The 26003-nt window shown below is 37.6% G+C and overlaps 1 protein-coding gene across 1 annotated transcript in view; it reads left to right on the top strand.

Annotated features, from left to right (window-relative positions):
- LOC150081931 (acyl-CoA-binding domain-containing protein 5-like) overlaps nt 1-26003 on the top strand; it is a 126501-nt gene that overhangs the window by 79301 nt on the left and 21197 nt on the right. Inside the window, exons 4-5 of the mRNA XM_090380369.1 lie at nt 11976-12138; nt 17532-17635. Of these exons, the coding sequence (XP_090236495.1) occupies nt 11976-12138; nt 17532-17635 (267 nt within the window). The remainder of the gene's footprint in view (nt 1-11975; nt 12139-17531; nt 17636-26003) is intronic.

The raw sequence follows: 26003 nt of genomic DNA, 5'->3' as shown, positions 1-26003 counted from the left end.
GTGGAGGAGAAATTGTTGAAGATAAATACAAGAAAGGCGCCGGGGGTGGATGGGATCTATCCAGTTATATTAAAGGAGGCAGCAAAGGAAGTAAGCAAACCCTTAGCCATAATTATGAGAGTTTCCTTGGACTCAGGGGAAGTACCCATGGACTGGAGATGTGCAAATGTGACCCCAATTCACAAAGGAGGATCAGAGGCTGACACAAGTAATTATAGACCTGTGAGTTTAACTTCTGTTCCCGGAAAATTAATGGAGGCACTGGTTAAAGAAGCACTGCAGGATCATCTAGACAAGACTTCAGGTATAGCTCGGACACAACATGGTTTTGTTAAGGGGAAGTCTTGCCTGACCAATTTGATTGGATACTATGATGCAGTCACAAAAGAACTGGATGCAGGGAATAACTTTGATATTATATACTTGGATCTTAGAAAGGCTTTTGATACTGTTGCACATGGAAGACTGCTGCACAAATTGGAGCAGTGTGGCATTGGAGGCAAATTGCTGCTATGGATAAAGGGGTGGTGGTTGAGGGGGAGAAGACAGAGAGTGGTAATCAATGGACACTGCTTATCGTGGACTAATGTTATTAGTGGAGTCCCTCAGGGTTCAGTATTGGGTCCATTATTGTTTTCTGTATTTATAAATGATATTGATGAGGTATATCAAGCTTAATGTCCAAGTTTGCAGATGATACGAAGGTTGGCAGGGTTGTCAAGGACACTACTGCCACTATGCTACTGCATCAGGATCTGGAAAGGTTGAGCAGATGGGCTGAGAGGTGGAAAATGAAGTTTAACATTGACAAATGTAAAGTACTACATATGGGAAACAGCAACCCCACAGCAACGTATCAACTCTGTGGTACTACGCTGACAGTGGTAGAGAATGAAAAAGGGACCTGGAGGTGGTTGTGCAGGCAGATATGAAGTTTTCTGAGCAGTGCAGACGGGCTGCAAGAGTAGCTCATGGTGTATTGTCGATGATATATAGGAATTTTTCTAGCAGAGATAAAGAGGTGATTATTCCCTTGTATAAGGCAATCAATGGTCAGGCCACACCTAGAGTTATGTATACAGGTCTGGAAGCCTCATTTCAAGAAGGATGTAGAGATGCTGGAACGAGTACAGAGAAGGGCAACAAGATTTAGTGAATGGAACAAAGGGGTGCTCTTATGAAGAAAGGCTTAAGTTTTGCAAATTACAGTGTCTGGGTACTAGGCACCAGCGAGGTGATCTGATAGAGGTGTATAAAGCCTTGAATGGTTTGAGCATGCTCAATGCTGATGGGATTCTTCCTCTTGCTCAGAATAATCACCTGAGAGGGCATAAATTCAAATTGAGGAAAGACAAATGTAGGACAGACGTGAGGAAATTTGCCTTTAGCCAGCGGGTGGTTGGTTAGTGGAACAGACTTCCATCCCTTGTCGTGGAAGTTGATAGCCTAAATAAGTTTAAGGCTCAGCTGGACAGGTATTTCGAACGAACAGAGGGGTGAAGTGGAAGTTTTTTTTTTTTTTTTTTGTTTTTTTTTGGGTAATGCTGCATAAGCTTGCTGTCTTGCATCAAATGCCTCTGCTAATGCTAATATATATATATATATATGTATAAGTAATAACATTATAAAGTAGATCAATAATTAAACATGAAGTAGTCATTAGAGGCAGTAAAATACAAATCCTCCACATGATACACAATATATTACTGAAATTACGTATTGAAAAATTAATACAAATGCCCGTAGTATGGCAAAACTGTAGAGTGAAAATTTAACATAAACTTAACAATTAATCGTAATAGGGAGGGCAGAGAAGGGGTAACAAAACAGAAACTGTTGCCGAAAGCCTCCAAATAATTTAGAATATACCGTATTTCCCCATGTATAAGACGCATCTTAATTTTGGGTCCTGTAATTTGAAAAAAAATGTATTACATAAAGTTATTGAACTCAAATTTTATTCATCATAAAATTCATACAACTCACCACTGTCAAAACTCCCATCCATTAGCTTGTCCTCATCTGTGTCTGATGACTAATCACTGTCTTCATATATTGCCTCGTCCTCAGTTCCATCTATGGCATTTCAAATGCCACACTTCTTAAATGACTTGACAATGATCTCAATCTGGATATTATCCCAGGATCTTTTCACCCAGGTACAAACTTCTCCCATAGTTGGTTTCTTCACTCTTCCTGCTGGTGTCAAATTGTCCCCAGAAGACTTCATCCATTGGTTCCATTCGTCTCTCACGGTGGCTTTGAAGGGTTTGTTAACGCTGACGTCAAGTGGTTGGAGCTGGGATGTCAAGCCTCCAGGTATGACAGCAAGTTTTGTTTTTTGCTCTGCAGCAATCTTCTTTGTGTTTTTTGTTATGTGTGCCCTGAACTGATCAAGCACCAATAGGGCAGGTTTGCGTAAGAGCCCACCTGGTCTCTTGCTCCAAACTTTCTCAAACCAGATCTTCATCCCATCCTGATCCATCCAACCCTTGTCATGAACGTGGACAATCACTCCTCGAGGAATGTCTTCTTTTGGCATTGTTTTGCGTTTGAAAATCAGCATAGAAGGCAGCTTGGTTCCATCGGCACAACAAGCTAGAACAACTGTATAATGGCTTTTTTCATGTCCATTAATCTTCACAGTTACAGTTTTCACCCCCTTCTTATCAACAGTTCTGATACTTGGGACATCAAATTGAAGGGGGATTTTGTCCATATTACAATCTGTCCCAACTCAAACTGATGTGTCTTCCAACATTGAATGACAAAATGATGAAATTCAAGGACCATCTGCTCATAGCTTTCAGGTATCTTTTGGGCAAGTCTGGTGCATGTGTACACATGCTTAGTCCATTCCGTTTCATGAACCTGAAGCACCAATTGTGTCCTCCTTTGAAATCAGTAACTTCTTTTTCATCAGCAATTCTTCTTGCCTCATGCTGAACCATATTTGTGGACACAGGAATTCCAATTGCCCTTTGCTCTTCAATTCTAAATCAGACTATTTTGCTGACTTGCCTCTCATGGCTTTCTTCTGCCGTGGCGTTTTCAGTAGGGTTTTTCCTTCTTCCCGTAGCCAGTCTCGGATTGTTTTCTCAGTTGGAGGAGGACCAAACTTACGTTCAGCACCACAATTTCCATTCACTTTTGCAAACAGGATCACTTTTAACTTAAATTCAGCACTGTATGAAAATCTTTTCTGAGCCAGTTCCGGGTAGAACGTGGCAAAACGTAACCTAATATACCACTAAGTACGAAACAATGAGTGCAAAGACAACAATCGCGAAAAAGCGGGAAATGCAAGTAAAAAATTCTACAACCACTGTATAAGACGCACCCAGTTTTTAAGACCCCAAATTTTTCGAAAAAGAGTGCGTCTTATACATGGGGAAATACGGTAATTTAAATCCAATTCAGTTAAATCCATTTAAAAATTTTAAATATAGAACCAATTCTATAACAATTTAATGGCACCCCCCCCCCCCCTAGTAAGGTACCAGTTCCGAGAAACGTGAAATATCACCAAAAGAGACTAATCAAACTACTAAAACAAAATTAAAAAAATAAAAATAGACTGACCATTATGCTCCATATCGACAGAGGACCATGAGGCCAATGATGGTCATGGAATCGCTGAATTTCAATCGCTAGACAAATCGTCACATAGGCGAACTGATCGAAGGACCTATCCACCCCTCCTTCCTCCAATTGAGCCACAAATGCAGAGGATTTGCATAGTGATGGTCCTTATGCAGCGAAAAATAAACAATAAAGCAGACTAGAACTCCAGAGCAAAGCTATACCAACATACTGAAAACTTTGCTCTGGTAATTACAAAATCATTTAGCTGCCTGTTACAATTTGATAAACTTTTGGCCTCCACGTCCCTACAGAATTCCTCATGTGTGCTTGTAGATGCAAAATACTCATTCAGTTTGCCATCTATCTGAGCAGAAGTGGGATTTACTCAAATGTGACTCCAATTCACAAAGGAGGATCAAAGGGTGACACAAGTAATTATAGACCTGTTAGTTAGCCTGATGTAGCCCAGTGGTCAGGAGCGAGAGTGCATAGCACGCATTCCTTGAGTGGACTGGGGTTCGAGCCCGTGACTACTAAATACGATAAATATTTGTATTGACGATTTATTGTAAACTCTACTGACTTGGTTGTCGTGCCGGAGTATAAACAGAAAATTTATTTATTTATTTATTTAATTTCTGTTCAAGGAAAATTAATGGAGGCACTGGTTAAAGCAGCACTGCAGGATCATCTAGACAAGACTTCAGTTATAGCTCGGACACAGCATGGTTTTGTTAAGGGAAAGTCTTGCCTGACCAATTTGATTGAATACTATGATGTGGTCACAAATGAACTGGGTGCAGGGAATAACTTTGATATCATATTTGGATCTTAGAAAGGCTTTTGATACTGTTGCACATGGAAGGCTGCTGAACAAATTGGAGCAGTGTGGCATTGGAGGAAAATTGCTGCTATGGATAAAGTAATGGTTGAGTGGGAGAAGACAGAGAGTGGTAATCAATGGACACTGCTCATCGTGGACTAATGTTATTAGTGGAGTCCCTCAGGGTTCAGTGTTGGGTCCATTGTTGTTTTCTGTATTCATAAATGATATTGATGATGGTATATCAAGCTTAATGTCCAAGTTTGCAGAAGATACAAAGGTTGGCAGGGTTGCTAAGGACACTAATGACAGTACGCTGCTGAAACAGGATATAGAAATGTTGAGCAGATGGGCTGAGAGGTGGCAAATAAAGTTTTAACATTGACAAATGTAAAGTACTACATATGGGAAGCAGTAACCCCAAAGTAACGTATCAACTCTGTGGTACTACACTGACAGTGGTAGAGAACGAAAAGGACCTGGGGGTAATTGTGCAGGCAGATATGAAGTTTTCTGAGCAGTGCAGACAGTCTGCAAGAGTAGCTCATGGTGTCTTGTCAATGATATACAGGAATTTTTCTAGCAGGGATAAGGAGGTGATTATCCCCTTGTATAAGGCAATGGTCATGCCACACCTTAAGTACTGTATACAGGTCTGGAGGCCTTATTTTAAGAAGGATGTAGAGTTGCTAGAACGAGTACAGAAAAGGGCAACAAGACTGGTGAAGAAAACAAAGGGGTGCTCTTACGAAGAAAGGCTTAAGTTCTGCAAATTGCAGCTTGTGGAGACTAGGCACCTGCGAGGCGATCTGATTGAGGTGTATAAAGCCTTGAATGGTTTGAGCATGCTCAATATTGATGGGATTCTTCCTCTAGCCTGAGAGGGCATAAATTCAAATTGAGGAAAGAGAAGTAGGATAGAAGTGCTGAAGTTTGCCTTTAGCCAGCAGGTAGTTGGTTGGTGGAACAGATTTCCATCCTTTGTTGTGGAAGTTGATAGCCTAAATAAATTTAAGGCTGAGCTGGACAGATATTTGGAATGAACAGAGTGGTGAAGTGGGAGCGTTTTTTTTTTTTTTTCTTTTGGCTGATGCTGCATAACCTTGCTTTCTTGCATCATATGCCTCTACTAATACTAATGCTATTCAAATTCAGCATTTCTTATGTCTGAGTGACACTATGCTTTCACTATTCCTAGAATGTCTGCATTTGAAGACTTAATCAGTACTTTAAATTCATCAAATTTATTTACAATGCTCCTAGTATATAATGCACATGTTCTTACTCTTAGTTACCCTAACACTTCCTATGCATTTATTTGTTCCATGATGACCCACAGCATAGCCTGAAGTCTCAGAGACCTTACTTTCCATGTACCAATAGTAGTAGTGGTGCAAGAATCACTTTTGCCTCTGCCTGCTTTCTACTATTAATCTGTATAATATCGGTGTTAAATACACCATAGTTTACCCATAAATTTAACTATAAGTAGTGTAACGGCATCATTTGATTTTATCTCCTATTGTGGCTGCCTTTACAACAGGATACCAGATATTGCATTACTTTGAATAAATAAGTGGTCACCACCACCCAGATGCATTTCGGAGCTTATTAGCTCACTCATCGGTGGGCGAGCAGGTACCCTGATAATGCATACATGCCATCATGGTTGCATTATGCATAATACAGGTCAACCATCACTAATCCAGCAGCATCAGACCTGTGGGGTGCTGGATTGGTGAGTTTGCCGGATCACCGGTGGTTATTTTAGCACATACATTTTACCCAACAGTGAACCACCTCCTTCTACCGTTAAACACGTTGACTGCCAAGCTGGTTAAAGAAAAAAATTCCCCAGGGGCCAAAAAATATTTAGGAAATAATTTGATTAGTAATTGTAAAATAAATATTGTAATGTCAGTGTTGTTGTTTTTTCGCTTAAAATATATATATAAAAAAAGAGTCTTTTATGTCGCATATATGTGACCAGAGTGGCCACATATGTTGGTTACTTTATTTCTTGAGAAGCTAAGTCAGCCACATACGTGCGACGCTATTACAGCTGCAGAGAAGTAAGATACTACTCTGTGATTACGGCATACATATTGAAGGTTGTTTGTGATTAGTTTATGGCAAGCACTGCAATAAAACTAATTACGATAAAATAAACTCTCAAACTTTCAAAATAAACTTGCAATAAGTTTGTCAGTATTGTTAGAGATTGTGTGAAAACAAGTTCGTTAGCACGCTATATTATCCATCATATTGTGTTGTGTTTTTCCGCAAGTTTGTATAAGTGCGTTGTAAAAAAAAAAAAATGTAAAAAGGAATGGCTAAAAGAAAATTACTAAAATAAGAGGAACTGAGAGAAATTGCTGGAATTTACAATTAAGCAGAGTTAAACTTCTCACAGACACACCTCTGTCGAGTTTTTTCAGAAGTTCAACTTTATCTGTTATGGACAGTGTATGGTGTTTGCACTTTACACCACGAGAGGCACTTCCTTTATGCATTGGAACCATGGCTGGGGCTAAATGTGAGCAGGTTATAATAATAAATTCAGAAAAACATGTGGGAATGGCTTGCCAGCTAAATATTAAGTGTTTACGAGTTTGCACCAACAGCTGATGCTGCCACCAAAACAGTGCGCCGACTGGGAAAATTTGAAATTACGTTTGCGGAAATTATGTCCGAATTAGCGGTGGAACCGGATTACCGGTGGCCGGATTAGTGATGGTCGACCTGTACATAATGAGTAGTGCAGTACCTGGTATCTTGTTGTGAAGGCAGCCACAATATGAGATAAAATGAAATGATGCCGTTACACTACTTATGTAGTTAAATTTATGGGTAAACTATGGTGTATTTACATCAATATTATATAGTTAATTTCAACCCATAATGTATTATGCCTTGAGCATTTAGTCTTCAACATATTATCATTATCTTTATCATTTGGCATCTCTCATATTGTGGAATTAACTTTGCAACCTTGATGGCATTATCAAGCTACCTACCTGCCCACCAATGAGTGAGCCAACATGCTCCGAAATGCATCTGGATGGTGGTGCCCACTGAGAATAAATAACAGTAGACTCCTCTACTAGTGCGTTATTTATTCAAAGTAGTGCAATACCTGGTATCTCGTTGTGAAGGCAGCCACAATATGAGATAAAATCTAATGATACCATTACACTACTTATGTAGTTAAATTTATGGGGTAAACTATGGTGTATTTACACCGATATTTTATAGTTAATTTCAACCCATAATGTATTATGCCTTGAGCATTTAGTCCTCAAAACACTATTAACCTATGATCCCCCCCTCCCCAAGCTAGCACTTTTCTGAGCCACCTATCATTGCCTTAATAGTATCAGCAAATATCCTTGCACCCCTTCTATTCAAGTGTATCCTATCCATGAAAAACAAGTTTCTCCTGTTAACAAGCTCAGACCACGCTGAGAAAAATTCTACCTCATGAGGCCAGCACAATTTCTCCAGGTTAGAAGTGATTGACAAGGCTCTCAACAAATGCTCACTCCTATCATGTCTGAGCAGAATTGCAGATATTTTTAAATACAGTTCTAACTCACAACTTTTTTCCAACATTACTCTGTACCTGTTAAGTCCTCGGATCTCCTACTCTTCGTATCATTAGTACTAACATGAGATATCTTACGAGAAATCTTTGACAAAGGGCACAAAAGGTGATATAACAGTATCACCTTTTGTGCCTTTAAAAGATGTCCCTGGCAGACATGTCCTGGTTTTATTCCACTTATCCTTCTTGCACAACCTATTTCCTTGACAATACAGTCATTGACAATAGCCAAGTCCCGTGAGACCAGAGCATTCTGCATTAGAGATTGCTGCTGTGTTGTCTGATGCACAAGTGTGTGCTCTGACGTTGCTTTGGGCAGCTGAGAGCTTGATGGGCCCTCATTTTAATTCCTTCAATGGTATCTACCCTACTCTTTAAACTCTCATAAACACCCATCAGAATGCTGAGTTCTTGCAAAATTTCTTCACACTCCTTGCAGCTGGCACACGCACAAACACATCCCCCTTGGCTGGATCATATCCTGTTCCAGAGAGTCTGCAAAAATTTCACAAGTTGCACATTTTGTTAGGCTGTGATACTTTGAGAAATGCCCCCCTCCCCCAAGGCACAGCATTCCTGCTATTTTATACCTGTTACTTTGGAAGTGGTGATATTGCATTGGATGATGAGTCTTTTACCACCTGATATTAATGACAAAGTGATGGCATACATTTGTGTGATATGGATGCCACTTCAATCCCTGCTTAGGCTTTAGTTGCCTTTTATACTAGAAATACCTATACCGATTAACCAAGCCGACCGGGCTAGCCGAGTGGGTAAAGTACCTGCCCGGCAACCCCAAGGTCGCGGGTTCGATTCCCGCCTCGGGCTTGGATCAAAGTACTGCAAAAACCTTGGGAGGTGCAATATGGCCACAGAAGCCGATGCGCCAACAACTACCAAATCAAAATCAATCAACCGATTAACCAACCTACCCACTCAACAGCCAAAAAATTAGCCAAGGAAGAATTAATGAAGTATGTAGATACATAAGTAAGATTAACAGTATAGGAATGCATAGATAATGATCAAGGTGTATAAAATCTGAAAATGTTTCTTGGAAAAATATAACTTTTATTACTAAATGATATTTTTTAGTTTATTAAAGGATACTGGTAGTAACCTGTACAGGGTAATATTAACAAATATTAAAATTTGCACTACATAGTTAAATTCTGGGATGAGTACAACAAACAACTGTACAGAGAAAAAGAGTAGGCCAGTAAATCAGATTGTCTTATAATGGGGGATTTTAACTTCTCAGATATAGACTGGAACTTGTGAGTTGGTCACCCGCACACTAACAAGATATTTGTGGATTTATTGGATGACTGTTTTCTACAGCAGCATGTTCGAGAGCCAACCAGAGGGAGTAATACTCTTGATCTGATTATCAGCAGTGATTATTCATGCATTGAGAATCTGCAGATAAAGGAACCACTGGGTAGCATTGATCATAGTGTACTGATGGGGGATTTACTCAAAGATGTAACTACCATAAGGGGTAAAGGGAAGGGTTTTTGTTTTTGTAAAGGTTACAAATGTGGTTACAAAGGAACTGGATGCAAAAAATAATTTTGATATCATATACTTGGATTTTAGGAAAGCTTTTGATTCTGTTTGCACATCGAAGACTACTGTACAAGTTGGAGCAGTATGATATTAAGGGCAAGTTGCTGCAATGGATAAAGAGATGGTGAATTGGAGAAGGCAGAGAGTGGTAATCAATGGACACTGCACTTCATGGGCTAATGTTATTATTATAGTCCCCAAGGGGTCCATGTTGGGCCCATTGTTGTTTTCTGTATTTATCAATAATATTGATGACAGTATATCAGGCTTAATGTCAAAGTTTGCAGATGATACCAAAGGTGGTAGGGTTGTTAATGACAATAAGGATGGTACACTACTGCAACAGGACCTAGAAAAGTTGAGCAAGTGGGCTGAGAGATGGTAACTGAAGTTTAACATTGACAAATGGAAAGTACTGCGTATGGGTAGCAATAACCCCAGTGTAACATACCAACTGGGTGTTACTACACTCAGGTTAGTGGAGAATGAAAAAAGACCTGGGGTAATTGTGCATGCAGGTATTACGTTTTCAGAGTAGTGCAAATAGGATGTAAGAGTAGCTCATGGGGTCTTGCCAATGATATACAAGAATTTTGATAGCAGGGATAAGGAGGTGATTATCCCCTTGTATAAGGCAATGGTCAGGACAAACCTTGAGTACTGCATACAGGTCTGGAGAACTAATTTTAGGAAAGATGTTTGTTTGTTTGTTATTTGGTTTTTAGGAGCATTGGCAACTAAGGCCATATTGCTCCAGGGATATGCGGTGGTCATTCCCTGACCTTTCCGCATCCTCCGTATTTGGTGGTTACGGGCTCGAACCCCTGTCTAATCAAGAAGCATGTGCTATGCACTGCTGCTCCTGCCCACCTGGCAGGAAAGATGTATAGCTGCTAGAACGAGTACAGAGAAGGGTAACTAGTGAGTGGAACAAAGGGTTGCTGTTACCAAGAAAGGATTAAGTTCTGCAAATTGCAGTGTCTCCAGACTCTTCAGTTTGCAGAACTTAAACCTTTACTGTATATAGAGTTGCTTGAGCATGTACAGAGAAGGGCAACTAGTAACGAATGGGCCTGGTGTACTGGGGTCCATGGTTGAGAGAAAAAATAGATACGTATAATTATAACCCAGTTTAATGCAATAATAATAAAATTACATTATTATTACATTAAACTGGGTTATAATTATACGTACCTATTTTTTTTCTCTCAAGGGCAACTAGATTGGTGAAGGGAATGAAGGAGTTCTCTTACCAAGAAAGGCTTAAATTTTGCAAATTAGTGTTTGGAGACTAGGCACCTGCAAGGTGATCTGATTGAGGTATATAAGGCCTTGAATGATTTGAGCAAGCTCAATGCTGACAGATTCTTCCTCTTGCTCAGATTCTGCACCTTAGGGGGCATAAATTCAAATTGAGGAAAGACAGTTGTAGAATAGATGTGTGGAAATTTGCATTTAGCCAGCGGGTGGTTGATTGCTAGAACAAACTTCCATCTATCGTGGAAGTTGACAGCTTAAATAAATTAAAGGCTGGACTAGACAAACTTTTGGAGTGAATGGATGGATGAAATGGGAGGGTTTTTTTTTTTTTTTTTGGATGATGGTATATAAGCTTGCTTTCTTGCATCATATGCCTCTACTAATGCTAAGAAAATTATTTAGTGCAAATGAATGAACAAATTTTTAATGAATTCGTTAAGTATTCTACCATTATTCATTGAAAATTTGCTATCGTATTTCTGATAACTTTTACTTTATATTTAAATCTATTTGTAATTGTCAGTGCAGAATAAAAATTATTTAATAATGAAAATGAATTTTTTCGAATAACATTTCAGATTTAATGTTCACTTAATTGTTGGTATCAAATTAAAATTAGGTGTATAGTATTTCATTTTCACCCTGTTTACATTGCTAATGATGAATTAATTGATTTGATTAATTAATTTAATTAACTGGATATATTTTTCTAACCTATTAAACAAAACATGCTTGACATAGAAATAAAATGGGTGCACTTCTTTTTGCTCATTTCATATGGGATTTAATCATATCATGTGGGATTTGATTATATAATTTCATATGAGATTTGAAAATTAACTGTTGATGTTTTTAGACTAAAACCAACAAAGGAGAAGAACTCTCTAATTGACATAAACTGTCAATTAGAGATTAATTTAATTTGCTTTATTAAGCAAATTTAAAGTTACAAGTTGTAAAATCGTGCCTTTAAATTTTCAGTTGATTTTGATTAGATTGGAAACAATTTTGGAAATTCAGAAAAAATATGCCATAAAAGATTTCTGTGTAGAATCTATCAAATTAAGTTAAAATTAACAGTTGCTATAAATTAAGTGACAAAATCATGTATATTTATGTTGTCTATTTCAGATAATGAAATCTACTCGGTATGACGACAGTGTTAATGACTTTTTGAGTATTGCGGGACCATTTATTGAATTTGCACCAGGATATAAAAAACCAAGTCAACCACAGATGAATGGTACAGAATCACGTACTGCTGAAATATTAGATGGGCTTGACACTTCTACAGGTAGGAATAATTTTTTTTTTAGAATGGCTATTCTTATAATAAATAAGAAACTATTACCAAAACTATTCTTAAATGCAGGGTAAATCAGAATTGCATGTCATAAATTCTAAAGACAACCTGGCAAGTAAAGGAATCGAGAATATTCTTAGGAGGTATTTTTGAAAACCGCATAGTTTTTAAGAAAAACTGTGTTAAAGTTTTGTGATGTCACTTTGAGTATTAGAAAAATGGTTGCAAAATGATACAGTTACACTGGAATACAGTAAATAATTTGAATTCAGAAAATAAAATTTATTAAAGAAGTATGAAATGCCTGTTGATTTACAGTTATTTCATGCTTGTAAATCAACAAGTTAGTAGGATGGTGGAATGGGCCTTAGCAAAAATTTCCTGTTCAGTTATTATTCACAATAAATATTTATTGCAACTGTTTGTAGTAACATGCATTTGCGCATTGTACAAGTGAGACCTGTACATGCTCCAGAATGCGAGACATATTTCTAATGGTATCACTCGCATCCTGAACAAGCTATAAAGTTTCTGACAAGTATTTACTTTGCAATGTTGCGCTGCACCTTTGATATGATCCCATGGAAAAAAAAAAAAAATGGAATTCAGATTTGTGAACAGGCAGGCCATTTCACTGGAGCATGGAGCATCACAGCCATAAGCCATTCCAACATCCTGGATAATGGTTGTTCAGGGAACATTGTTTCAAAAACATAGGTGAGAAAGCTTAAATACTCATTGCCACCAAAACAATCCAGTAATGTGTGTAAACTGGTGTAGCTACAGTCTTTTGCACTTTGGGCTGATCCTTCTGGTGTCATCCCCTAAATAATGTTATCAACTTAATTTGATTTTAAGAAATAAAAAAAAAACTAAGGAACATTTTGCAAGGAACGTTAAAAATTCAGTGAATAAAGTATAGTGTATTTACGTAGTATTTAATATAATAACAAAAAGAGAAAAAGAGATACAAAATGTGAAAATCAATAACAGAAGAGATTTATAGTTTCCATTTTCGTGTCTTCATTTCGGTCTTCCTAATATCAATACCCTCATCAAAATTAATTTTACTAGCATATTAATTTTTAATAGATAATATAGCTAGATTTGATAATCTAGTTTGACCCGTTGAAGAGTGGAAGTAATTTTTAATTAATTTTAATTTGGAAAAGCTTCTTTCTCAAGAAGCCATTGATACATAGGTTAAAAAGAACCTTAAACAGAATAATAAATTTGGTAGAGATTCCAAAAAATCTCAATTTTATAATAAACTCTACAAACTGCAAAGCTGTCCACTGTTTTGCTTCCCCAATGGTTATTTTTGCATTTTGTAAGTGACATCTTAGTTGGCCAATTTCTAATGCAATTTCTTCATGATAAAATTCATCGGTAATTTCAGTCAGCTTTGAAATATACATTTTTCCCATTTTTATTTCTTCGCAATAACCAAATTATTTGGTTGAATAATGGCAAACAGTGAAAGAATTTCGTCCATCGCTTTCGAATGAACCTCCGATTCTCAATAAAACCTATCCAGGCATTTAAATTATAATATATCTAAATTATCACTCTTATAACCATGCGGAGTTTTAATATATTTTATTTAGGTAACACCTAAATAAAATATATTAAAACTCTGCATGGTTATAAGAGTGATAATTTAGATAAAATTTAAATGGATAGACCATTTAAATTATATCTAAATTGGATAGACCTAACCATATCCAGGCATTGGTACATCACCTTTTAATTCTTCTTGGAGTGATAGTCCGGCATCCTTCATTTCTCTTGGCATTTGTTTTTTTATCCTTATTCTTCCCCCTCTTCGTATTGAAATGCCTATTACCTGACAAGTTGTATTTGCAAATTTAAGAACCCTTTCTACAATTTTATTTCTTTCTTCGGTAATACTAATGACTAATGAGTACAACGAACAGTTGTACAGAGAAATAGAATGGGCCAGTAAATCAGACTGTGTTATAATGGAGGATTTTAACTTCCCAGATATTGACTGGAACTTGTGGGTTGGTCACTCGTACACTAGCAAGACTTTTGTAGACTTATGGGATGATTGTTTTCTGCAGCAACACGTTCGAGAGGAAACCAGAGAGTGTAATACTCTTGATCTGGTTATCAGCAGTGATTATTCGTGCATTAAGAATTTGCAGATAAAGGAACCACTTGGTGGCAGTGATCACACTGTACTGATGTGGGATTTACTTAAATATATAATACCATCAGGGGTAAAGGGAAGGGTTTTTGCCTCCATAAAAGTGACTACAGTGCTCTCAGACAGTTTTTAAATTCTGTACAGTGGGACCAACTGATGTTACCAATAGCAAATTTTAAGTGGGAAGCATTCAAGGAACTAATTGTGGAAGCTACTAGGCTTTGCATACCAACTAAGAAATACTGTTCAAGGTTCAGGTCTAAATGAATGTTGGATGAATTAATGAGGCTCGTGGCAGAAAAGAAAAATGCATGGATTGCATATAAATTATCAGGTGACACAGAAGCCTACAGCAGATAAAAGCTAGTCTGTAATCAAGTCACAAAGGAGTTTAGGCAAACGAAGGGAGACTACGAGAAATCTTTGGCAAAGAATGCTAAGAAAAACAGCAAGGACTTCTTACCTTATATAAACTATAGAAGGAAGGGGAGTGGACCACTCGATATCAATGGTTCGACTGTTGATAATCTTGCTCAGATAGCTGATAATCTGAATGAGTAGTTTGCATCTACATTCACACATCAGTAGTAATTAAGGGAGGAAAATTCCGCAAGTTTATCAAACTGTAATACTCTGCTTAATGATTTTTTAATAACTGAAAGCAAAGTCGAGGAAGTTAAACATAAGAAAGGCACCTGGGGTGGACAGGATCTATCCAGTTATATTAAAGGAGGCGACAAAGGAAGTAAGCAACCCTTAACCATAATTATGAGTGCATCCTTGGACTCAGGGGAAGTTACCACAGACTGGAGATGTGCAAATGTATCCCCAGTTCACAAAGAGTGATCTAAGGGTGACACGGGTAATTACAGACCAGTTAACTTTTGTTCCCGGGAAAATAATGGAGTCCCTGGACAAAACTATGCTGCAACTGCAGTAATAATTCAGACACAGCATTGGTTTGTTAAATGAAAGTCGTCTGACAAATTTGATTGGATATTATGATGTGGTTACAAAGGAACTGGATGCAAAAAATAATTTTGATATCATATACTTGGATTTTAGGAAAGCTTTTGATTCTGTTGCACATGGAAGACTACTGTACAAGTTGGAGCTTTATGGCATTAAGGGCAAGTTGCTGCTATGGATAAATGGATGGTTGAGTTGGAGAAGACAGAGAGTGGTAATCAACGGACACTGCTCTTCATGGACTAATGTTATTAGTGGATTACCCCAGGATTCAGTGTTGGGCCCACTGTGTTTTGTATATTTATCAATGATATTGATGAAGGTATATCACGCTTAATGTTAAAAGTTTTTAGATGATACAAAGGTTGGCAGGGCTGTTAATGACAGTAATGGCAGTGTGCTACTGCAACAGGATCTAGATAAGTTGGAAAAATGGGCTGAGAAGTGGCAACTGGAGTTTAATATTGACAAATGCAAAGTACTGCATATGGGTAGCAATAACCAAAGAGAAATGTACCAACTGGGTGGTACTACACTCAGGGAAGTGGAAAGTGAAAAAGACCTGGGAGTAATTGTGCAGCCAAATATGAAGTTTGCTGAGCAGTGCAGATGGGCCACCAGGGCAGGTCATGGAGTCTTGTCAATGATATATAGGAATTTTGCTAGCAGAGACAGGGAGATGATAATCCTGTTATACAAAGCAATGGTCACGCTACACCTAGAGTGCTGTGTACAGGTCTGGAGGCCTCATTTTAGGAAGGATGTAGAGTTGCTAGAATGAGTACAAAGAATTGGTGAGGGGAACAAAGTGGTGCTCTTACCAAGAAAGGCTTAAGTTCTGCAAATTGCAGCACCTGGAGAGTAGGCACCTGTGAGGTGATCTGATTGAGGTGTATAAGGCCTTGAATCGGTTGAGCAAGGTGAATGCTGATGGGATTCTTCGTCTTGCTCAGACTAAAAACCTGAGGGGGCACAGTTTCAAATTGAGGAAAGATAGTTGTAGAATAGATGTGCCGAAATTTGCCTTTAGCCAGCGGGTAGTTGATTGGTGGAATAGGCTTCCATCTTTTGTTGTGGAAGCTAATAGCCTAAATAAATTTAAGGCCTAGCTGGACAGGCATTTGGAACGAATGGAGGGGGTTTTTTTTGGGTTTTTTTTTTGCTGATGCTGCATAAGCTTGCTTTCTTGCATCGTATGCCTCTACTAATGCTAATGTGGGGATCTGAAAATCCTCACTCAGGTCGTGAAAACGAGCGTAATCCCAAAGTAAACGTGTTATTATGAAAGCCCCATTTTTCTTCCATGAAACACTGGGCAATCTGAAATTACCTAGATATGCTTGAATTGTATTCCACCTCAGCTGGAAGATATGCAGTCTTATGTGTTCTATCAGCAAGATGGAATACCACCACATTGAATCTTGTATGTGTATGATTTCCTCTATAAAAAATTTCCTAACCAGTGGTTTGGCAGGGATAGTCCCGTTCCATGGACTCCTTGTTTCCTGGATATCACACCGATGGATTTCTTTGTATGAGGCTATATAAAAAACAAAGGTGTTTGCAAAAAAAAAAAAAAAAAGTTTAACATTCACAGAGTTAAAAGACTGGAATGTTCAGGCAGTGACTCCCATTTCTCAAGATAGGCTTCAAAATCAACTTAGAATGAAATTGAAATTGGCTACCATCTCAACATTCTGTGCTACCAAAGATGCCCATGTGGAGGTTTACTGAAGTGCAATTGGTGATAAGAAATTCTTTGAATTGCTTTATTTATCAAACTCTTTCAATACTGTTACAATAAAATTTTAATCAAGTTTTGTAATCAGGTGAATAATTTATAGACACCCTGTATATGAGCTCTCATCTAACACTTATTTATTTTTGATTTTATGAATAATAAGTAATAAATGAACAATGCCTTTTAATTGTCAGCACATGTCAGCACCCTTGGCTGAATGGAGGCTTTTTTTTCTATTCTTATTACTTGGTAGTTTGCCACATAGATAGATAATTATGTTTGATATATTTATAAACTGTATTTTTTTGTTTAATTTTATTATTGTTTTAATTTAAATTCTGCAGATTCTGACTACTTTATATGTTCTTTATTAGGCACCTTAATATTTCACTTAGCATCTTTAAAAGATTAATTTGAATTTCTTGAAAATATGATGAAATGGATTATGAAATATGATGAAATCTCTTGTTGTAGACTTTGCTTTTTTATATTTTTTATGTTCAGATGAATCCATCAGAAGTATTGCAAGTGAATATGAAAGCCCTGTTACTAGTAATATTGATAATGAAGAATTTGTAGAACCTCTCACATATAGTCAAACTGCTGAGGTAATTGTCTTTACACTTTTTCTGTAAGATTAGCATACAATATCTAACAAAATAGGAAAAACATTATCATTTCATTGTAATTTTATTAACACTTGAGGTAACAACCTTTTGAACTTCACTTCATTAAATGTTCATTTGCAGTGACATGAAATCATGTGAGATACTGCTACTCTGAGAGTAATTTTAATCCTGTTCAATAGAGATTTCTTGAATTTTTGACAGAGAAACTGGAGAAAAAAGTACTTTTGATAGCACTGATGAACAGAATAGTTTTTGATTGCAAAATAGTAAAAATAAAAAAACAATGAACATTGGATTTATATGACTGCCAAAATGGATTAAAGCCTTAAATTTCAGCTGTGTAACTTAGAAAATTGCAGTCTCTCTCTCTCTCTCTCTCTCTCTCTCTCATTACCTCTTTGTTTAAATAATTAACTTTGTTGCTCTTTGTTGTACTTCTTCCAGTTTGTTTGTTTGTTTGTTGTTTTTTTGGTTTTTAGGAGCATTAGCAACTAAGGCCATATTGCTCCGGGATATGCGGTGGTCATTCCCTGACCTTTCCGCATCTTCCGTATTTGGTGGTGACGGGCTCGAACTCTGGTCTAATCAAGAAGCATGTGCTATGCACTGCTGCTCATTTCCACCTGGCTACGGAGGCGCCTACTTCTTCCAGTAAGTCCATAGATTTCCATCTTCAGAAAAACAAAGTGTGGAATCTGGAAAAGTGTGATGTGGTATCTGAGATGTAGTTAAACATCTTATCTGCCTAAGAGAGGTGATTATTATATTTTGAGCAGGTAGCATAATCTCCTCTGTCACTACTGGCATAATAACTGTACATTGTAGATAGGGTAGCCAGGTAGTCTTGATTTTCCGGGATTGTTCTGATTTTGGGGAAACTTAAAATTAATACGTAATTTTGTTAATTTAGCATAGCAATTAACATTTTAACATTATAAAAGTGCAGTGAAGCATCAATATAACTATGTTCACCTTGTTGTTCACTACTTATGTAATTTGTGTTTAACAGTTTTCATGCGTTGAATAATCAAACAAGCAAAAGAAGCCTGTTATAATTATCAGTAAAATAGAGCTTCAAATATTTTATTTTCTCCCCATTCAGTGAAATGCCTATACATAAATGCATTTACAAGAATGACTATTCAGTGGAATGGACAATTAACAAAAAGAATGAGCCTGACTCTCTTTAAAAATTACAGCTGTGAATTATACAGGCTCCGTAAAAGCAATGTGTTTGTCTTTTTATTTACCTAATTGTTATTTTATATTATACTTTATACGTAGTCTTATGGTTATTGTTACACTGGTTATTTTATTTTTAATTTAGATAAACAGTTTTTGTAGATTACTACTTAATATACGTAAAACCGTTATTTCGTTTGAATCTTGCAGCCATTGTTTTTGTATAGAGTAGTAGGGAATTCAATTTTTTAATTGTGATAACTAGGCAGCTCTGACTTATAATTATATAGCGTAATATGCATCACTGCATTTAGGATTCTATTAGATAGCGTAGTATCAACAATTAATTAATTAAATTTATTGATCTTATTAATTTAAAATACCATGCCCCAGACCAGAGCAGCAAAGCAATGGGAACAAAGTGGTAGGAGTGCTGTGACTCAGGGAAGAACTGAGGGGGGCAATTCTCCAACACATCACAGCCTAAAAAAAATGCGCAACTTGTGAAATGTTTGCCGAACTCTCTGGAACAGAACATGATCTAGCCAAGGAGGATGTCTTTGTGTGTGTGTGCCAGGTGCAGAGTGTCTAGAAATCAGGCATCCACTCTGCGTTCTACTGGGCGTCTATGAGAGCTTGAGGTGTAGGGTAGATGTCCTCGAAGAAATTAATATGAGGGGGCCCGTCAAGCTCTCAGCTGCCCAACTCAACACCAGAGCTCACTCCTGGGCATCAGGCAACACAGCGGGAATCTCCAAGGCAGAATGCGCTGGTCCCAAAGGAACTAGTTATTGTTGGTGACTCTATTGTCAGGGAGACGGGGAATATATTGTGTAAAAAAGGATAGATGGAACAGGACCAGGGTATGTCTGCCAGGGGCAAAAGTTGATGACGTTGTAAAGCATATATCATCTTTTAAGGGCACAAAAGGTGATATTGTTGTACATGTTGTCACCAATGACATTAAGAGTAGGAGATCTGCAGATTTACTTAACAAGTACAGGTCAATGTGGCAAAAAAGTTGCGAGTTAGGGTTAAATTTGAAAGTGTCTGCAATTCTACCTAGACACGATAGGAGGGAGTACATGATGAGAGCCTTGTCAATCAATTCAGCCCTGGAGGAAATGTGCAAGGCTCAAGGGGGAAATTTTTTTCAGCGTGGCCTGTGCTTGTTAACAGGAGAGACTGCTACAGGAATGGGATACACTTAAATAGAAAGGGTGCAGGAATATTTGCTGATGCTATCGAGGCAGTGTTAGGTTGGTCGGAAAACTGCTAGCTTGGGAGGATTCACAGACTAAAAAGTTAAAAGTAGCCACAGCCAGAGGTGAAGGTGATTCTTGCACAACTTCTATTAGAATAAGTGGAGCGAGGGGTTGCTGGGGGTTTCAGGGACTGATGGCAGTCATCGTGAAACAGGTGGGTATATGGGATGTGTTAGGGTGAATAGGAATGGATGCATGTATGCTTGCATGTATACCAATGCTAGAAGTATGGTAAATAAATTTGATGAATTTGAGGTGTTGGTCAAGACATCAAATGCGGATATTGTTGGGATATCAGAGACGTGGTGTCACACTGATATTAGGAATGCAGAATTGGAATTTGGGGAGTACAATGTGTACAGAAAGGATAGACAGGATAGGAAGGGAGGAGGTGTTATTCTGTTAAAAAAGAAAAACATAAAATCAAAAGAAGTGCATCCAGTTGATATAGATGAACGGTGCACTGTTTAGTCAGTTTGGTGTGACATAAGCACTGCGAAAGCAAAAAAAAGAGTAGGAGTGTGTTATAGGCCTAATGACTCGAATGAGTACAAATGAACTATTGTACAGAGAAATAGAGTGGGCTGGTAAATCAGAATGTCTTATAATGGGGGATTTTAACTTCCCAGATATTGACTGGAACTTGTGGGTTGGTCACTCACACACTAGTAAGACTTTTGTGGATTTATTGGATGATTCTTTTCTGCAGCAGCATGTTTGAGAGGCAACCAGAGAGGGTAATACTCTTGATCTGGTTATCAGCAGTGATCATTCGTGTATTAAGAATTTGCAGATAAAAGAACCACTAGGTGGCAGTGATCACAGTGTACTGATGTGGGATTTACTTAAAGATATAATTACCATCAGGTGTAAAGGAAAGGGTTTTTGCTTCCGTAAAGGTGAGTACAGTGGTCTCAGACAGTTTTTAAATTCTGTACAGTGGGATCAACTAACGATGTTACCAACAGTAAATTCTAAGTGGGAAGCATTCAAGGAGTTAATCGTGGAAGCTACTAAAACTTTCATACCTATTAAGAAATATTGTTCAAGGTTTAGGTCTAAATGGTTATCAAATGAACTAATGAGACTTGTGACAGAAGAAAAATGCATGGGATACATTTAAATTATCAAGGGACTCAGAAGCCTATGGCAGATATAAGCTAGTCTGTAATCAGGTCACAAAGGAGGTTAGGCAGGCGAAGGCAGATTACGAGAAATCTTTGGCAAAAGATGCTAAGAAAAACAGCAAGAATTTCTTTACTTATATAAACTCTAAAAGAAATGGGATGAATCTGATTGGTCCACTTGATATCGATGGTTTGACTGTTGATGACCCTGCTCAGATAGCAAACAAACTGAATGAGTATTTTGCATCTACATTCACACATGAGGAGTTATTATGGTTTGAAAAGGGTAGAAGGTTATCAAATTGTAGCAGTGTGCTTAATGATTTTGTAATAACTGAGAACAAAGTGCAGGAGAAATTGTTGAAGTTACACATAAGAAAGGCACCTGGGGTGGATGGGATCTATCCAGTTATATTAAAGGAGGTGGCAAAGCAACTAAGAAAACCCTTAGCCATAATTATGAGAGCATCCTTAGACTCAGGGGAGGTCCCCACAGACTGGAGATGTGCAAATATATCCCCAATTCACAAAGGGGGATCGAAGGGTGACACATGTAATTACAGACCGGTTAGTTTCACTTCTGTTCCAGGTAAAATAATGGAGTCACTGGTTAAAGATGCATTGCAGGATCATTTAGACAAGACTGCAGCAATAATTCATACACAGCATGGGTTTGTTAAGGGAAAATCTTGTCTGACAAATTTGATAGGATATTATGATGTGGTTACAAAGGAACTGGATGCAAAAAATAATTTTGATATCATATATTTGGATTTCAGAAAAGCTTTTGACACTGTTGCGCATGGAAGACTATTGTACAAATTGGAGCAGAATGGTATTAAGGGTAAGTTGCTACAATGGATAAAAGGATGGTTGAGTGGGAGAAAACAGAGGGTGGTAATTAATGGGTGCTGCTCTTCGTGGACTAATGTTATTAGTGGAGTCCCACAGGGTTCTGTGTTGGGTCCTCTGGTGTTTTGTATATTTATCAATGATATTGATGAAGGTATATCAGGCTTAGTGTCGAAGTTTGCAGATGATACAAAGGTTGGCAGGGTTGTTAATGACAGTAATGGCAGTGTGTTACTGCAACAGAATCTAGATAATTTGTGCAGATGGGCTAAAAAGTGGCAACTGAAGTTTAACCTTGACAAATGCAAAGTGCTGCATATGGGTAGAAGTAACCCCAGAGAAACGTACCAACTGTGTGGTACTGCACTTAAGGTGGTAGAAAATGAAAAAGACCTGGGAGTAATTGTGCAGTCAGATATTTTTCTGAGCAATGCAGACAGGCTGCCAGGACAGGTCATGGGGTTTTGTCAATGATATATAGGAATTTTACTAACAGAGAAAAGGAGGTGATTAACCCTCTGTATAAGGCAATGGTCGAGCCACGCCTTGAGTACTGCGTACAGGTCGGGCCATGCCTTGAGTACAGGTCTGGAGGCCTCATTTTAGGAAGGATGTAGATTTGCTTGAGCATGTACAGAGAAGGGCAACAAGATTGTTGAGGGGAATGAAGGGATCCTCTTACAAAGAGAGGCTTAAGTTCTGCAAATTGTAGTGGCTGGAGACTAGGCACCTGCACAGTGATCTGATTGAGGTGTATAAGGCCTTGAATGGATTGAGCATGCCGAATTCTGATGGGATCCTTCCACTTGTTCAGATTACGAACCTAAGGGGGCGTAAATTCAAATTAAGAAGAGACAGATGTAGAATAGATGTGTGCGGAGATTTGCCTTTAGCCAGCGGGTGGTTAATTGCTGGAACAAACTTCCATCTGTCATTGTGGAAGTTGATAGGTTAAATAAATTTAAGGAGGAACTGGACAGGCATTTGGAGAGAATGGTGTGTTTTTTTTTTTTTTTTGGCTGATGCTGCATAAGCTCATACACTTGCTTTCTTGCATCACATGCCATTACTACTATTTAGCAAACTATACAAAACTAGCCATCATGTCCAGAATTTGTAGACACCTCTATTGTATTCTGACTCTGCATAATTGCCACCGTCAAGGACTGCATTAAGTGATCACACTACCAGAATGCAAATAGCAAATGCTGCCATTAATGTTCTTTTAATCTGGAATATTTTGGAAACTTTTAATGGCATTCTTCTTTCAGTTTTGTGCTGAAATATTTCATTTTACTGTTGATTTAATTTCCAATTTTGAAGCCCTCAGTGCAAATTTCATAATGAGAAGCAATGTAATATAATTACATACTACAACAACACAACTTTGTTGTGTTGTATGATGCTGCAGTATGGACTCAAATATTGGGCTGGTCAGCTGTTGATAGACATGATCTGTCTTGATATCAAAAACTATTTTGCTGCCGCATGGTATTGTGGAATTCTTGCGCATGATCTCTGTTGGTTTTGCCTGTGAGGATACCTTTCAAAATTCATACAAAACTTCATAAATTATAGAACCTTTCATTTTTGTTTTTGCAGCATACTCTTCCAAACATGTAGTGCCATGCTTTACAGTAAGAATAAATTCATAAATTCTCTTAATAAATGCATACCAAACATAGGTAGAACTTACCTTTATGCTAACAATGTCCAGTTCATCTTATTAATCACAAAATATGTACAGCCAGGCCTTGCATAATGCGAGTTTGATTAACGCATTTTTCAGGTACTGCTATTTGAAAAAATTATACCACTTTTCACTTTACTTGATGCAAATTTCCAGTTAACACTATCTTTTTTTATATGATAGTTGAAAAAGATTTGAATTGCATGCTAAGCTTACTGCATGTCAGACGGGCAATAAACAAACGTTTGCCTGCTGCCCACCACAGTCTGTCCCATCAACCATTGGAAGAAGATGAGTTACTTGTTTGTCTCCTGCTAATAAAGTCACTTGCAGACTTGCATTTAAAAATTTGAATTTTTAAATGCAAAAAAAATAAATAATAATAAGCCAACACTCTTCAAACAACTCTGTTCAAATATTTCCTTAACAAATAGTTTCTTCGTTGCGTATTTTATGCCAGAGGTTCCCAAACTTTCTCGGTTTACGGTGCACTTAGTGTCTCAGTAATTTTTTCACAGTTCCCCTAGGAAAATACTCAACAGTTTCATTTATTAAGTAGTTAAGTTCAAACAACTCAATAAGTAATGTTGAAACAGTGAACTAACTTGAGCTAGTAGTTCGCATGGTGTCCGGAAGATGTTGAGTATTGTTGTGTTTCCCTTGAAAATTTAAAATATTCCGTGGCACACAGTTTGCGAACCACTGTTTTATGCAATAAATATTTAATTCTATAATTATTTTCATTATCTTTTCCTTGGTATATAGTTAAAAAGTTATTTAAAAGGTATTTTTTAAATTCTTTATGGACATTCCTGAAAGTCAAGAACCAATTATAATTTTTCATATTGATTTAAATATTTGATTAACGCATTTCTGTTTTGTGCAATGCGCTCGCAAGTCCAATTAATCACATTAATCAAGGCTAGCCTCTATCTAATAGAAAGACAACTTCATAGTGCCATAAATAAGCTGAATCATTGCTCCAAAAACAATAACTGACTATCCGAACAGAAAATAGTTGCATTTCATTTTGTTGAAAATGATCATTGCATCCAGACCTTGATTTATCACTAGGTTTTAACCAAATCTCCTTCAATCACACCATTGAATTTCTAGGTTTTTTATTTGATAATTAGTTAAACTTTCTAGAACTTGTAAAATTGAATCATACTTGCCTACTTAAAGAAATTAATGCTACTCAGAGCAATATCTGCTCTGTCGTGGCATGAAGATCATTTATGTATTGTTACATTTATACTGTTTTGATCAAGCCAAACTAGATTATAGCGTTCCCATTTATGCCTCAACCAAAGTTTTGGCGCATTATAGCCCTAGTTGCTGAAGCGCCATTAAAACCCAAACAACCAAACAAAGCACATTGATATGGCTTGATCCTTAGTATCATAGCACCCTACACAGATTTAATCATCTCCAAATTACGTTTTTCGCCCATACACTCGGCGTTTCAAAAATTTAGCGTTATTCCCCATAGAATTTACCAAATAAAAAAAATAAATAAATATATATATGTATATATATATATATATCTTAGTTTATTTTTTAACTTTCTTTTCCTCTTTTTTTTTTTTTTTTTTTTTTTAGGTCCTAGCCGCCGAAATCTCAGGAAATTAAGCGGCAGGACCTGCCAGAGTAAATCTTAGTCTACTGGTGTTTCCTGGTCTGCCTCCACGGGGCGAAAGTGGGGCAACGTTGGGCCTCAGTAGGGGTCCAGCGGCTAAACGACCAGATGAACAACGGTACATGACATTACACATATACAATATCCATACACTTTTTAAATCTCTGGCATTTCCCAGCAAACTGGTTCACTCACAATGAAAGCAACGCGGAGATGGGGGAAACCCCTGGTGCCGTTTGACCCTAAACACACTTTACACTTTACAGCACCCTACACATTGTGCCTTTTGTGCATCACCAGTTTTGACTCTCAAATAACTCCCATTAAATATTTATACAAATCATCATCAGCCATTTTCAATCCACTGCAGGATGAAGGCCTCTCCAGCAACTTTCCACTTCCTTCTGTTTTGAGCACTGGCCATCCATTTACTACCCACAAACTCATGAATTTCATCTATCCATCTCCGCCTTTGTCTTCCAGGTTTTCTTCTAGCTCCTCTTTGGTACCATTCTGTTATTTTCTTAGTCCAGCTGTCATCATGTCTTCGAGCTGTGTGTCCTACCCAAGCCCATTTTAGTTCTTTAGTTTT

Source organism: Mastigoproctus giganteus, chromosome 8 (genome assembly GCF_048544385.1).
Source record: "Mastigoproctus giganteus isolate SK-2022 chromosome 8, ASM4854438v1, whole genome shotgun sequence".
Classification (NCBI taxonomy): domain Eukaryota; kingdom Metazoa; phylum Arthropoda; class Arachnida; order Uropygi; family Thelyphonidae; genus Mastigoproctus; species Mastigoproctus giganteus.
The sequence above is the reverse complement of the archived record's forward strand: the minus strand, read 5'-3'. Positions and strand labels throughout refer to the sequence as shown.